Source organism: Zonotrichia albicollis, chromosome 10, assembly GCF_047830755.1.
Source record: "Zonotrichia albicollis isolate bZonAlb1 chromosome 10, bZonAlb1.hap1, whole genome shotgun sequence".
NCBI classification, from domain to species: Eukaryota; Metazoa; Chordata; class Aves; order Passeriformes; family Passerellidae; genus Zonotrichia; species Zonotrichia albicollis.
Genome location: NC_133828.1, coordinates 21,785,695 through 21,801,941, shown reverse-complemented (window position 1 = coordinate 21,801,941; position 16,247 = coordinate 21,785,695). Strand labels below are relative to the sequence as shown.

The following is a 16,247-nucleotide window of genomic DNA, read 5'->3' as shown; positions in this document are numbered from 1 at the left end:
GTAGGGCAGTGTAAAGTCAGCTGTTTCTGACTAAACAAACAAGTGCCTTAAATTGTTGCTATTTCTTCAAAGGTGAGGATGTTTTTCTTTAGAGTTCTGAAACTCCATGAAGTTATGTTTAATTAGTGAAGACTGAAACAAAACTGTTGTAGTATTAATTCGGAAGGACTTGTGATGCCTCTTGTGTGTGTGGTGTCCCTCCCCACGCCCAGGGAGGCACGGTTGCAGTGTGCCCTTGCTGGATCTTAATCCAATGAGTGTGGTGGGGAATGGAGTCACATAATTTGTACATAATCTTGTTTTACTTTTCTGCAAGCTTTGCAATTGGAATATCTGTAAAGTATTGGAAGAGCTGCACCGTAGGGCAGCATACAAAGTTATAATTTGGCTGTATCACTGTGTCTCGTAATAAGATACCACAAAAAATGCTAATAAAGTGGAAGTGTTGAGTATTGCTGCCTTGTGTTTTGACTGTTAGTATTGGTAAAGAGAGTTCAGTAATCAAAAATGATGGATAAGTACTAAATTTTGCTAATTTATTGATTTTCTGTGTAACTGGCAGGATATGAATAGATATTGCAATAACAATAATAATGATTGTAGAACCATTTCACCTATACAGAAATACATATATATCTTTCACGATAAATATTCATGTTCCTTAACCTTTAAAAAAGAGATGCCTGACTACAGCAAGTTTAAAAAATTGTACAAATTGCTCAATTTACAAATGTCTGCAGTAATATTTTGATGTGTTAAGAAAACCCCAATCAGCTGACCTTCTGAATTCTCAATATTTGAAAATTTTGAACTGGTAAAAATAAACTAGTGTTGCCAGCAGTAGTGTTGTTTTATTGATATGTTTGTGGGGATTTCTTAATGCATCCTGAAATTCTTTTCAATCAGAAGATTTTGGCAGTCTGTTCCAATTAAAGAATTTTCCATACTGGAAATGAGAAGTCAATTATGAGAATTATTTTTGAGTTGTTAATTTACATAACCCTAATTGTATTAATTCCCTTCAAGGCTGAAGCAGATATTTATAATACTTGGATTGATTAGCAGTGTATTTGTGTTAGAATTGCTACTGATAAGATGCTGCTGCAACTGCGGTCCTGAGGAGTTCTCTCTCAAATAAACATTTTAGAAAACAAAGTTTCTTTCACTGGAGAGGAAAGGCGTCACATCTTTGCTACCTCCACAGGCAGTATGGTAGCATCTCCTTTCCAAACTCTGTAAAAAATGGGAGTTTAGATTGTGTTACTTAATTACTGGTGTGTTCCATACTCTAAAGAAATAGGTTTGTTTTTTGTTGTTTTTAGTCTGTCCAAATAGTGCCTGGGTGTAGACTAAGGAACTCTGTGTTTCTCTCAGAAGTCACTCACAGAATGTCAGCAGTGAGAGGCTTCCTGTTTTCAGGCAGGTGTTGGGCTTGTGTGGTCTGGCTCAGGTGCAATCTTTTTGCAGCTGTTTGCCAGGCTGTATTGCAGGTGTTGGCTTGCAGCTGTGCCCTGTGTGCTCAGGCTCACAGTGTGGAAATAGAGTGCTGGCGTGGGTACACTTGGGAAGTAGCGTTGTCATCTCTTCTTGTGCCTCTGCTGCAGGAGTTGGGAGGAGAGCAGCCAGCACGTCTCCATGTGCTGAACTGTCTTGCCTGGTGAACGAGAGTGTCAGAGGGGCAGGTCCAACAAGAGGCAGAGCTGACAGAAGCATCGAGTCATGTGTTTGTGATCCTTCTGTATAAGGTGAAGATCTGGGAGCTTTACCCACACTCATGCACTGTGATTTCTGCCCCTCAACCTGGCTCATTCCTGAGCAGGTGCCCAGGAAGGTGTTTGACTTGTGACCTCAGCTCTTGGGCTTTGTCACCCAGTGCTAGGGCAGGTGCTTTAGGGACCCTCAGTGACATGAGGATTTTGTCATCGCAATCAAAACTTTGACCTGGTCCTCCGCAGGTGGGGTGGGCACTGCTAATGCCCTTGGCCTTGTGCAGGGCCTTTGAAGGCAGGACTCCCTCAGCCCTCGAGGCAGCGCCCAGCCACCCCAGTCCCTGCACTGAGGGGCCCTTCGAAAGGAGCCCTGGGGATGTGGTCACCCACCCTGGGGAAGCGACAGGTGACCGTGGTGAGGAGGAGGAGCAGCCTTGCTGGGAGTGCAGGGAAATGGCCGTGCTGTGGCCATGATGCAGTGTGACTCCCAGGGCTGGCAGATGGGTGTCTGCCATATCTCACAGTGTCAGGAGTCTGTGACCTGACTTGCCTGTTAAAACAATTTTTATATTATTATTTCTGCACAAGATTCATTTGAACTTCAGAGGACGGAGGAAAGGTGTGGTGCTTAGAAACCACAGTATGCCACAGCTCGTGGCTGCTGCCCTGGTCTCTGCCTGTGACCAGGGGAAAATACTTGCAGAAAGCACATAGAAGTAGAGTGATTATAGCATCAGTTTGTCCTGGCTTGCCCTTCCGGTTTATACTACTACATGTTTTGGAGATTTCTAAGACTGAGCAAGTGCTTGTACCTCTCTATTTAACTGTTCTTCCTGGTTTTCCATCACTTTGTCTAATTGTTTTTTAACCCATTCCTACGTTTCGCCTCTGCAATATCCTGGGGCAGTAAGTGTAAAATATTCTGAAGTAATATAGCAGTTAGTATGATTTCTATGGTGTGAAACCAAGGGGAAACTCATCTTGGTCTGGTTGAGGAACTCAGTTGTTCCCATTAAATCACAACCGAGTTCCATTTAGTCCATTCTACCTTGTGGATGCTCAAATGAACTTTGTATCCTGCTGTTACCCAAAGTGCTTTCAGTGCCACAGTCCTACACAATCTCCAATTTCCTCTTCATTAGTAACAGCCTCTTTTGCAGAAATTAAATTTCCACTGCAAAAGTGAGACTGAGAAAACAAACCTTTTGGTGTACAGTGTTGGTGGAACTTACTGAATCAGAATGAGCTGCCATAATAGCAGGAACATAAATAATCATTTTAGAAACAAATGAAAGATACATTAAGATGGGGGTTTTGATTTGTTTCTTCTTGGTTCTGGAGAAAATTGCTGTGATCTGTTCGTATCTGGATCTGTCGGCCTTTTTGGCTAAATGTAATTTTGGGACATAACTAATGCAGTGTGAACACTTGGGTACTTTACATTTTATGCAGGAATAAACTACAAAGAGAGCTCTTCTTGTTACTGGAGTGAATCGTCTATATGCTTTGGACAAGTAAAAAGCAAATTGTGTGTTGTGAAAACTTAGTTGTACGGCCATGGAAAGGAAACAGGCTCCACATGGAAAAAGATAGCAAGTTTTCTACCAAATTATTTAAGGGGTTTCGTGTGTCTCTAAAACGTGTCTTGGTAAATGAGCTGACACATTTCTAGCAACCAAATTATAAATGAGTGGAAGACCTGAAAATGTCAGTTTCTTCCTTCTAGAAGCACTTCAGGATTTTTCTCTCCTTTTCCTTTGTACATTCGTTTCTTCCCTTAGGCAAGTGAGTTTGTTTAAACGTTTGTTTCAGTATACTGTTTTTCATAGGATATAATTGTTGACGCTTCCTGGAAGTGTCAGAGGAGATTTGATGTACTAATATATTCATAAGAGAGAGCATATGTGTACCTTAAAATAACGCAGAGAGAGATAAAAAGTAGTAAATCAATCCTTTAAAGTTGTTTCTGTGTATATCTTGATGTTGCCTAACCAGTTGTGTGTGTTGTGGTATTTTTCATGATTAGCTGGGAAAACAATAGAATCATCTGAAGGAGTGCAGAAAAAGTAAAATAAATGAGCACCTTAGGCAAAGTGTTTGCCATTTAAATGGCACAAGAGTTATGTCATGTCAGGTGGTGGGGTAGGGAAAACACTTGAACTGTTACTCTTACCTCCTCCTGCTTTTGGAGAGGACTCTCGAGTACAACGCATCCCAGAGTTGAGAACATCGTATCTTCTATTTAGTTTTAATTGTATTTTGGTTTGTTTTCCCAGAGCTGTAACATGCTTAACAGCTTACACCTAGCTACATGTGTGTGAGTCACCTCTTGATGAGGCTGCATAATCACAGTCTGGTCACTTTATATTAGTAAAGACCAGAAGGATAATCTTTGTTAAAGACTAGGTTAACAGAGGCAAAAAATAATTAATCTAGTGTTTATCATTTTCATGGCCACACTGGTGTGACCTTGGACAGCAGACTTCGGAGCCTTCCCATTAGCCTGGAGTGGTGTAGGAGCCAGTGACTGAGTGACAGCTCTCAGAAACTTGTACCTGGTCCAGGCTTGCAGAGCAGGAGGGGAGGAAGGGACAGCTAGGGAGGCCTCATGCTCTGTCATTGTGCTGGATGGATCTTGTCCTTGGAATGCAGTTATTATGATCTTACAAATAAAATGTGCATCTGCTTGCTCAGTGCAACTTCTGTGGTTGTGTTACCTTTGTGCAGCCTGTCAGTCAGTAGCACTAAAATTTTTTAGACCTAATAACACCCTCTACCCCCAAGAATTACATTATGTTTTTATTCTGTGTTTTTAAACATGTTCATCTCTAAGTGTTTTGAAATAATGTAAAAAGCACACTAATGGTAGCATGCTAACTCTGAGAAATATGTCAGCACAGGGCAGTGCTGAAGCATATACTTAAGTCATATTGAAGTCAATGTATCTAAACACAAATGCCTGTGTGCTTTCTGGTATCTGTGTGTTTGTTGTTAGCTGTTCTGAAATAAGATCATTAATTTTGTACTTTAAAGGAAGTATAAGCTTTTGGGTTTTTTTTAAAAGAGTGAAGTTTGGAAATACTTTATATAAACTACATTATCTTTTGTTTTGATAGCTGATTGCCATTTATGATGAACAAGAAGGTCCCCGTAAGATTGATGGCACCAATGGGAATTTGACAGACAGAAACAGCCCAGACTCCTTTGAGACAGAGGTAGCAACTCAGCTGGCAGCCTTTCAGCCCATTGGTGAGATTGAAGTGACTCCTTCTGCCCTAAAACTGGGTATGTATATCTTGTATGGTTTTTTCTTTCCTTTTTCTTTATCTCTGTATGTCTGTAATCTGATTTTATATATTTTAAGGTTTTTTTTATCATCCCATTGTTTGCCTTGCAGTTCAATGAGGGGCATTGAGGGGAAGCCATACGGGGAGTGTCTGAGGTCATTTGGTCTGTTCAGCCTGGGAAAGGGGAGACTGAGGGAGACCTCGTTGTGATCTAAGGCTTTCTTGAGGGGGGACATGGACAGCCAGGTGCTGATCTCTCTGGTGACAGGACCCAAGAGAATGACATGAAGCTGAGTCAGGAGAGGTTTAAAGTTAGGTAGTAGAAAAAGGTTCTTCATCCAGAGAGTGGTTGGGGACTTGAACACATTCTCCAGCACCAAGCCTGAGTTCAAGAAGCATTTAGACAATGCTCCTTAGCACTCTTGGGGATGTCCGGTGCTGGGCCAGGAGTTGCTGACAATCTATCATAGTACTCTGAAAGAGCACAACATAAAACCTTTGCTAAGTATTTTCAAATACCACAGTCATTGAAAAAAAACCCAGGTTTTTTTCTGAGGAACCTGGGTTTAATGAGTGTAAAACTGCTGTGTGCAAGTACTTTGACCACTTAACTGAGCTAGTGCCCTGTTTTGTGTGTGGGAGGTGGGAAGAGGGTTATATCCTGGTTTCAAATAGTTCAGCTCTTTGTCTTTGAAGAAGTTGCACAACTGGGCTTCCTTGCCTTTCTGACTTTTAAGTGTGCAGACTGTGATTAGGAAAGGCTGCTGCTTAATTGCCTCTTTTGTCAGAGGGTACTGCATGAACTGCTGCAGCTCTGGTGCCCTGTGTTGTTCAAGTGTGCCTGGATGGCCCAGAGTTCAGACTGGCTTCCAGTCGTAAACAACTGGAGTCTTGTATGTTCCACACAAAGCAGTTTGAAAAACTTTCTTGGATTGAGAGTAGGCTGAGCTGTCACCTAAGTACCTTCAAAATAGAAGCTTTCAAAACTAGATTGAAGGTGAAAGCTGTGACTGTCTGCCTGTAAAGCAACTGAATGTTGCTCAGGATAGCCTGCTCTGCATCCCACCAGTGCCCATTGGCAGCTCAGCCCGTGTTTCTGAGTGCTGCTGGCAGTCTCCAAGTGCTGTGCAGTAAAATCTGAGTGTAAGCAGCTGGGGAAACGGTAGAAGTTCTATCTCTGGTTGTGCTACTCTCATGGAGTAGGCTGATTACTACTTGAGAAATGGAATTTCACTTGTCTATTTTAATTACATTTTTAAAGGAAAATGCTGATTATAAAAAGCAGTGAGCTAAAATAAAATTTCAAATAAAGTTCACTGGATGAAGCAGTGTAACTTACCTTCTAACAGAAGTCTGTGCTCATTTTTGTGCCAACTTTAGAAAATTCTAAAATTCAAGCTGCATGACAATTTTTAGAGTAAAATTTGTGTTAATGGATCGTATCTTGGTTTTTTCCATATTCTAAAACAGAAAAATATTTTTCCATATTTAATGACACACAGGAATTTCTCAGAACTCATATATTGAGACAAGACTTATTATTGACTTAACTTGCATGTATTTGTCTGTGTTTGGCAAGCGTGAGATACACAATAGCTTGTACCTTAAGGTTCAGTGGTTAAAAGTTTTGCCACTTAATTTTTTGCACATTTTTAAATTGTGCTGTTACCATATTTTAGCATGTTTCAGAAAGTAGAGGTTGTTTTCCAGCTAGCTCTAAGTACTAGTTAAAAAAAGGCATGTGCTTAGTCTTGCATACTATTGTTACAGAAGTTGAGGTTTGGAGAGAGGAGTACTTCAGCTTCACACAATTTCATGTAAAGCAGTTAAGGGCACAAGCTCTTGAGCTCTTTAGTAAGCTACCACATAGTTACTTTGCTAGTGGTTATGAAATCCTGTATAAAGCAGATGTAATATAATGTGGAAAGAGCAGGGAAGGTTCTGGTTTTGTTTTCAGTGCAATGCTAACATATATTTGAAGTTAAAATGATGCTTCCCTCTTAAAATAGGAGATCATAAATGTAGTGGGTTTGTCTCCTCAGTTCTGTTTCAGATTGGTTTATTTTACAGGGTAAGTGAAAGATTTTCTACCTGTTAGTCCTGTAACTTAGTTTGTACTCTGAAATGTAGTCGTTTTCTCTTCTGGATTTTACTTCATGGTTTACAATTCTTTGGACATAATTTTTGCCTTTGTCTTTTGTGTGCGAGTGCCTGGTCCTTAAGTTATGTGACTATTTCCATTAGAGGCAAATTGAAAAGTAAATGAAGAAATAGAAGGACAATTTAGTTGCATCAATATCATTGATGCATGAACCACAGTAGTCTGGCTTCCTGTCTGATTATTGAATGGACTCCCAATTGCTAGCAGAAATAAATAATATTAATTTATAAAACTATTCTTATTTTGGGAGCAAGGATGTGATTGAACATATATGTAGGAAAAAAGTGTTGCTTTCCATGTTAGAGCTGTGCTTCAAGAACTGTCATGCACTTACCTTTCTGAGTATTTTTCCAGAATGCTTTTAGGAGGGAAATGCATTGTTATGTGAATTCTCAGATTGTGGAACAATTTTGCCTGTTAATTTCTGTTGGATATTTTATATTTTATGAAATCAGATCCATGTTTTTATGTAGAAACAATGCCTGGCTAATGATCTGCTTATGTAATACTTAGTGCTTGGTGCTTAATAAGCACGTGAAACTAAACACTGCTGTTGTAAGATGTGAGAGAATTGCCACTGGATTAGAACAGACACATGAGATACTGCCTTAAAACACTTCCGTCTTTTACAAATTGTATATGTGACCTAGTTAGGTTAACTGTGTATTATACCAAATCTTAAAACCCTTCTTGTTTAGAGATGGCAATAATTTTACTTTTTTGGTATTTGTATTATATGGTTAAAAACACCTTCTTTGAGGGTGTTTTTCTATTTGTTATTGTAGAATAGCAATCAGCTTGCCTGTCTGAAATCATAGATTTTTGGTTATTTAGTTGGTTACCTTTTATTTTTCCTTTTATCATCTGTAACTCTGAAAGTAAGCCAGACTAAAAACAATTTTATATTTCACTCAAAAGCTAAAATAACCTTATATTTTACATTGCTTTCATATACTGGCAAAAATTTAGAGAATAAAAGTAAATTTAATGTACTTGATATCAAATTACTTTCTTAGTAAGTATTTCAGGAAATTATTCAGTTCAGGAAATTATTCAGCTGTTTGTTTTCTTTTCCCTGAAATAAACACTGCTCTACTTTTAAAGCTAGCTTTGTTCCCAAACAAGCGTAATTGTGGGTTCTTATATTTAATTTAAGAAAAATGCAGGAATACTTCAAGTGTTCCTGGACATGGCATCTTCTGCGTCCATAACACGAGGTGAGGTGCAAACAGATTTAAGTGCCTCCCTCCCTACCACACATCACTGGATTATCAGCTGCTGTTGCTGACAGTGTCTTTTAATAGTGAAAAAGCGAAAATCCCAATTTGACAGAATCTGCACTCGGGTAAAGAAAACATTTCATGCTACAATACAAATGGTATAAAGCACCTGCTAATATATATGACAAAATTTAGAGAAGCACACAACTGTTTAATGTGTTCAGGCAGCTGTTTGAAACAGGGAAGAAATTGATCTACTGATTTAGTTATTTCTGTAGATATGGGAGCATTGAGACAGTTGCTAAGATGGCAGCAGAGCTTGTCTTGTATTATTGTTTCTTGTGAGCAGAATTTGCTAGAGCACAATAATGATGTGGCCATGACAACAGTTTTCAAAGAATGATACAGGCAACTAAATGCTGAAATAGCTGATGTACATTTGAAAAATGTATTGGAGATAAACTTCAACATCTCTAACCCCAAATACCATTACAAATTCTTCACTGTCTTTTTTTGGTACCATGTTTCTGAGTTATAAAACTGTGTATAGACAAAACCCTGCAATGAGCAGTGAAATCACAGTGTGTTGAATATGTTGTAGCTGCATGACTTCAGCCCATGGTGAGTGTAAGGTAACACACATCCCAGGGAAAGAGATTATGGCCCTCATTAACTGTCTTTTAATTTTCTGTGCACCTGTAAGCGTGCCAGTAGTGCTCCTGTTTCCCTTTTGTACCTCATAGTTTACTGTTGTTTACTAGTGGTTTTCTCCACATGGTGGGTCGTGGAACGGGGTGGGGGGGGGGGACACGACTTATTTTCATTATGTCAATTTGTTTTTTCCTTTTCAGTCCATATGGGCAGGAAGGAGAGAACACTAATTTATTTACGGAGGATCCGTTTTATGGGCAAGTCACTCTAAGCTGGAAATGCCCTCATGACTGGCTCAGTGTTTTGTTTGCTTCATTTGGTAAATGATGGTTGAGTACGCACAAAATTAGTTGTTGCTTTTGTCTTGCTCATCTCCTTGGTGTTAAGTAGTCAGGATTTTGTCCAGAAGAAGACATGCAGCATTTGAAGATGCTCGTTGATTTTGAAAACTAAGATGTGGAAAAAGTAAGGTTAAAGTGGGCATCTCCATGATTTTTTTTTGTCAGTTGCTTTATTTTTTCTTTTTCCCTTTATTTGGGAATTGGTTTGAAGAATCTGAAGCTGTTTTCTGAGTACTGTCTGGAAGCAGAGACAGTTAAATTACTTTGTTGGTAATTACAATAAAATTATGCACTTAATCGATTGATACCTTTGCTAGTGTTAACAAATAACTTCATTTAAAGTTGAGATTAGATAAAGAAATAATTCCTTATAACAGTTACTGATAGCAGGTTAAAAAAATACTCTTGTAAGGTACAGGAGTTAACTTCTCCCTTTGCAAGCTTTTACTGTTGAATCGGGCAGTGTCTTGATTTTGCCGTGGAAAGGTCTAACTTCAGTATTTCAAATTTTGCATGACTTTGTTTTATAGCAAATCCCTGAGATTTTCTCCTTTTATAGGTACATGTCTGCACATGTGATCAGTGGTCTAGGCAAGTGGAAGACTTATGTGAAAATAATGATTGGAATGACTGATTACAGTCTCTCCTAAAATAAGCTTACAAATGCTAATGGTAGCTGGAGTAAAAGCTACATGTAGGCGTTTGTGCTTTTGGGCAATCAGTTCTTTCGGTTCTGGACATTTAATGTAGCATCTTCTCAATGAACATTTTTTCCCCTGAAGACAGAGATTTCTGGGAATGTTTCAACCCACAGAAGGGCTAGTTAGTGTGGGATAATAAGAGTAGAAGCCTAGAAGGTTTTCCTTGTCCATTTTTGATGCAGTTGATGGTGTTCTGGCCATGTCATCTTGACATTTGGGAAAGGTTACTTTGCACTGTTATGGAATTGCCTTGAAGGTGCTTCAGACAGAGAATATACTCAGTTAGCCTAATGTTTTCCTGTGGTTTTGGGGTTTTTCTAGTTTAAATTGTGCTTCATGGGATTGTTTAAAACACTGGTTTGCCCTATGTGTTTGGGTTGCTAAGTCAGTCAGCAGAGGTGCTTTCATTGACACTGTCTTAGTTTGAAGTCTAAGGGAATTGAAGGGAAGGTTTCTTTCCTGAGTTTTTGGAAGCTTCTGCCCTGATAGGCCTGACAGGGATTAAATTGTTACCTCCAGGGTACGGATGTTGACAATTTCTGTGTAACTTCAGAGCTCGGAAGGAATTTCTTTTCTTTCTCATCTTCTTTGAAGTGGAAGCATTGTAACTGGGCTTGGGGGCATTTTAAACAACATTTATTTGATTAGTCCTCTTTCAAGTTGGAGTTGAGATACTACAGATATGCAGACTGTATTTTTAAATACAGAGAAAACTACCTTATTATGTATTTTTAAAATCTGTGAAAACATACAATGTGAAACTATTAACCTGATGAACCAAATGTTGTTAATGCCTTATGTATAGCATACAAGAGTAAATAGCAAAGACGCTTTTTCTTGCATGAAAGCCATCCTTTTCTTCTTAATCTTGCAACATCAGTTTATTGGCTGAGCATTCTGATGATTGTCAGTACATTGGAGTGTACAGTACTCAAGTCACAATTCTCTCCTGGAAAAACTGACATTTTGAAATTTGTACATTTCAAAAGAAATGCACTATGGAAGAACATGCTGTTTTCTGTGGATTGAGGGAATACGGCTGATTTCCTTAAGGAAATATGGCTGTGTTCTCTTTCAGTGCACTGGGTGGCTCCTCTCCTGGTAATGATATCAAGTATTGTTCTCTGCTGTTCGCCATAGGCGTTGTGAGGATGACACTGTACTTGATAGATATTCCTCCTCTGTGGCATCCAGTGTAATCTGCTTTAAAAGAATTGTGATGATCAATTCAAGTCTACTTGCATTTCTAAAACAAATTGTTTCTGTTCTCAGGCAAGCTAAAGGTTTGAAGATAACTTTTCATTTCAGTCAGAGGGAAAGTCTGGTATATTTTGACCTCGTGACTTAAGCTTGGTCTTATTTAGTTGTCCTTGATTCATGGAAATGAGTTTTGCTTTATCTTTGTATTGCAGCAGAATAATACATTAATGGTTTCTGTAAAGATGTATATAAAATTTCCATGTGTTTTTGTCTTTGAGCTGCCTGTTTACAAAACTAGCCAGTGTTTCCTTCCTTTCGCTGTACCCAGGAATTTAGTGCTAGGGTAGGTAATAAATTTATGTGCATAGTTTGTTACTAAAGTATCTCTTCTCTTTTTAATAGCCCTTCTGTCTCTGATTTCCCAAAAGATTGTTCCTCATCAATTATTCTGCCTGTCTCTGTTCCCTTTGGACTTGGTTTAATATGCCTTACTATGGAGTAAGAGGGGTATCTCCTTGAAAATATGTTAACTAGAGAGAAAAATATTTTTCCATCGCAAGTTAGACACTTTTGTGCAGTAGCTCTCTAGCTGGGATGTTGATTTCCAGCCTTTTTTTGCCTTGGGGAAGGTTTTGGGGAAGGTAATGAATGGAACTTAAAATGATGGAATAAATTCCATTATAAAAGTCAACGGTGCTTTTTGACACACTCTGTGTGATGTCAGTGCTTTTACTCAGATTTTGTCCATTTTTATGGATTTTGTGATGTTGCTGGTTTTGTTGGTATTTTTTGTAATATGATGCATAGCTGATTTTAGAGGTAGTATCTTTTAAAAAGACTAACCCACTTCGCTAAGTATTTGCAGCTGAGGGTTATGAGAGGCTGTAGTATGATATACTTCAAAACTGTAGGTCAGTCTTTGTCAGTACCCTTTAGTGCTGAGCAAGGCAGAGGAGAGTATGTCTATAATTCTGTACAGTACTTGTGGTATATTAGCTCTGAGGCAATATGGCAAAATGTGTATTTCAGGTAGAAAATGAGCCTGCTATGCCTGGCTGATGGATAGTTTAAATTGTTCGAGTTAAAACAATTGGGACTCCAGCTAAAGGCCTGAAGGTATTAGATCAATAAAAAGTTATTATTCAATTTCCTCACCATGTAAAAACTTGAGTATCAAACACAACTATTGTTCAACAAATTGCAAAGCAAAACAACCCTACGCTGATTTTCTTATGAAGCAGTCAACTAAACTATAAAATTTGATTTTAAACACCAAAGATTGATGAGTTATAATAGGATTAGACAAATTCACAGGACATGGCTCATCAGTGTCTTGAAATATGGTTGTCTAGATGCCACACAGATTTGGAAATATTTCAGAGGTTGTTTTTTGCAGCCTGGTAGGATACAACACTCTTAGGCTTTGTCCCTGAGTCTTTGCTACCACTGTTAGATTCAGGATACTGGGTGAGGTAGACCCAATACAGCTCCTCTCATGTTCTTATTCATTGCAACCTCACAGAAAGTTTCAGGTGCAGGAGGTTTCACTATTTTATCTTTGAGAATTGTTAGGAACAAGATGGAAATTTAAGACTAAAACTAATTTACCATGACCAGAATAGAAAATAGTACCTGCAAGAGTAAGACATCTGTTTTTATGAAAACGTCAAAACAGAAAAGGTTTTTAATTTAAATTAGGTATGTAAAACACCGGTCATATTTAATTATGAAGAAATGTGTCCTAATGCTGTAATTTGTGATCATCCTTTAAAATACAGTTAAAATACTCAAAAAAATTGCTTTGCAACTCTACTACTTGCAATAAAATGCTGCCAAAGTGATATTCAAGCTGTACAGTTTAGCTGCCAAAGTTTTAAAGAAAATTAAATCATTGAACCATGGAAAAGTGACTGCATAAGCACCTGTAACTGATGTTTGCTGAAGTGCTAAACCAGCTTTTGGCAGCATGGCTTCTTTTGCAGGTGCACAGAATATTTTCTTTGTGTCAGTTTATTCAACTAGTACAGTTCATTAAGTATTTCATTTGAAGTTGAGAAATGGGCTGGGAATTGAAATAGAAGAAATACTTATTTTCACCTTTCAATCTGTGAATAAAAATAAGGTGTGAGAGTCTAAGATCTATTAGTTTTAAAATCTTATAGGATATATTACCTTAAATGATTTATTTAAATTCAGTAACTACAGGTGATATGCTGCTTAAAAACCCAATGTCTTTATTAAGATGAATACTTCTTGCTGTGTTCAGCAAATTGGATGACTAAGACAACTTGTGTTTTAAGTATATCTGGAGTTCAGTTTCTTTTGACATCTGAATGCCATTGGAAGGATATTAAAAAATAACCAACCAAAGCAAAAACCCAAACAAAACTCGCAAACAATCAAAACTAAAGCCAAACACCCTGTGTATATGTGTGTAGGGAAATTCTAATGGAGCACAACACTTGTTCCCCTCAAAATAATAATTGAAAAACATAGGATGTTTGAAGCAACTGTAACTTTTAATCTTGTGTCTAAATATGGAAATCATGGGATGTACATCAGTCAGTAGATGGAAAATGCTTTGCTTTATGAAGATGCTTCATTTGTACAAGAATAAGAGAAAGCCTGGCCCATACTGGAAAATGCAGCTTCTTTTTTGTAATAGCCAATGTGTTTTCACAAAACTCATGATCAGTTTGCCCAGTAAGGGAAGGAGTTGTACATTTTGCTTGAGTTTGAGTTGGAGGGGGCGGGGGAGAAATCATCACAACTGCCTATTGTGAGCAGATTGATCCTTGCTCCAGGAATCTGCTGTAGCTCCCTCCCCTTTCCCCAGTCTCTTCCATGTGGCACCTGTAGCCAGGATCCTTTGGAGCAGAGTCATGTTGTTCCCTGGACTGCAGTTAGTCTGGGTGCTTTCTGTGTGTCTGATGAGGAGCACTGTGTTTACAGAGGTGAGAAGATTCTGAATTACTCTGTATCTGGCATATGGTATGACCTTAAGTGAAAGAAAAGTATACCTGGTTAAGGTCCAAACTCAAGTCCTGTCCATCTGGAAGCTCTTTTGAGAAAAGTGTTCAAATATGAAGAAGGTACCAGAATTATTTGTACAGTCTCTGTAGATGGGTATGTGCGGTATGTGCTAGTGCCTTGAGAAGTGATTTACTGCTTATTGTATGGACGTGGATTTTGATCCTGAAAACAGGATTTATAGAATTCAAATAATATGTTTAGGTGATTCTTACATGTCCATCGTTAAAACTGCCAAAGCTGTAAATGTAAATATTCCATAGTTGTTTCATTAGACCCTGTTAACACCAAAGAAATTGCATTCTGGTCGTAAAAACTGAGAGAACAGTTCTTGTTTCATAACTGAAACCTCACTTAATACATTATAGCACATGCAACCAGAGAAAACAATTTTTTAAAAATAACTGACACTGAAAAGTATCACCCCACAACAACACCTGTTGAAGCCATTCCTGAATTTTACTTGTAGGCCATTGCTTTTGTTTTTCTTTGTAAGAAAAATTACACTTCATTTGGAGTGATAAGGAAGTACTCTCTGCTGGGTTGACGTGTAAAAGACAGCTCTTGCTGGAACTGGTTTTTCACCTGTTTGTAGATTTAAGTCAATTGTCTTAACTGTGATGCCATCCTAGTTCATTAATCTTCTATCCATGGGAAGTTAACAATTGTACTGTGCATTTTGGGAAGCACAGCTGTAGATTTGAAATTGTATAGATAGGTGCTATTATAAGGAATTTGAGTTAGCTTTAAACATAGAAGTCACATCATCATAGCACTGATTATTAAAAAATAGAAAAAGCTGTGCAGTACCAGCACAAGGTAGAGCATACAAGCCTGTGTCAGCTACATTTGAACTACATGGCAGAACCATTCCATAATGCATCAGGTGGTGGTAAGCAATATATCTGAGGGTGAACAAATTTACACACACTGATTGCTTAGTGCTCTCAAAAAGTGCTGATTGGAAGAATTGTCTGTATGCCTGTTAATGTGAAAATTGTCTGATAAAAAGCAGAAAAATAGGCACATATATTAATAATTTATGCATTTAAATATAAATTAAAAGCTTGCTTGTAACTTTTTTCCCAGAGCCAGACTTGTTTCATGACAAGGCCAGTTTAAAAGCAGTTTTGGCTTCTCAATATAAATGGTTGTTTGTTTTGTGTCTGTTCAGAGCTCTGCTAGCCAAGAACTGTCCATGCTGAGGTGCAATTTTACATTTGTGTGTGTATCCATATAGTATTTAGGTGTTTTATTTCAACTGGCTTGAAATATTGTGATTTGCTCAGATGGAGCTCTGGAAAAATATTTGGAGGCATCTGCAGGTAAGAAAATAATTTCTTTCTGTCCAGGCAGGGGTAATTTGGTAGCAGGCAGCAGAGTAATTGTCATTGGTATGGCCTTCAGTAGCTGATAGTTTGATATACACTTGATGGACAGCTCTTTTCCCATCATAGTCAGCATTTTTATATTCAGGAGCAGAATTTTAAATTATGGCTTTAACTGCCTAGGAGATTTATTGTAAATCTCTTTCTGCCCACTTACAGAATTCTGTCCAACTGTATCTTTAGTTTTGCTCTAGAGTAATCCTTTCCTGTTACCTAGAAAAACAAACCAGCCAACCATGTTAGTTGTCACTAACATGATTGTGCAGTAGCACAATACACCTGTGCTTGTGTTTCCTGCATTCCTTGGTTTGTCAGCTTACCTAAAAATCATCTGTGAGTGTTTGCATCCAAAGCATTGCTAAAATTAATTTTTAGTACATGATTTGACTGCATTATGGATAGCTCAGCCTGCCAAAAATTCTCGTGGGTGATAAAGTCTGGGTGTCTTCAGCATTTTTCAGCAACCTACAACCTAAATCTCAAAGAATAAAGGGATTTCAGGCTGTGTTTTCCTGAGCAAAGAGATGTTAGAGCAAATGAATGAAATGAAGGAAAAGAT

General features: G+C 38.2%; 1 protein-coding gene across 4 annotated transcripts in view; it reads left to right on the top strand.

Moving 5' to 3' along the window:
- The window catches only part of PARD3B (par-3 family cell polarity regulator beta), a 394,022-nt gene that overhangs the window by 110,964 nt on the left and 266,811 nt on the right, over positions 1-16,247 (top strand). For 3 of the 4 annotated variants that reach the window (XM_074548315.1, XM_074548314.1, XM_074548313.1), the window contains exon 3: positions 4,826-4,994. In XM_074548315.1, the coding sequence (XP_074404416.1) occupies positions 4,826-4,994 (169 nt within the window). Of the gene's footprint in view, positions 1-4,825; positions 4,995-16,247 lie in introns of those variants that run through there. The other variant, XM_074548316.1, reaches the window with a different exon arrangement.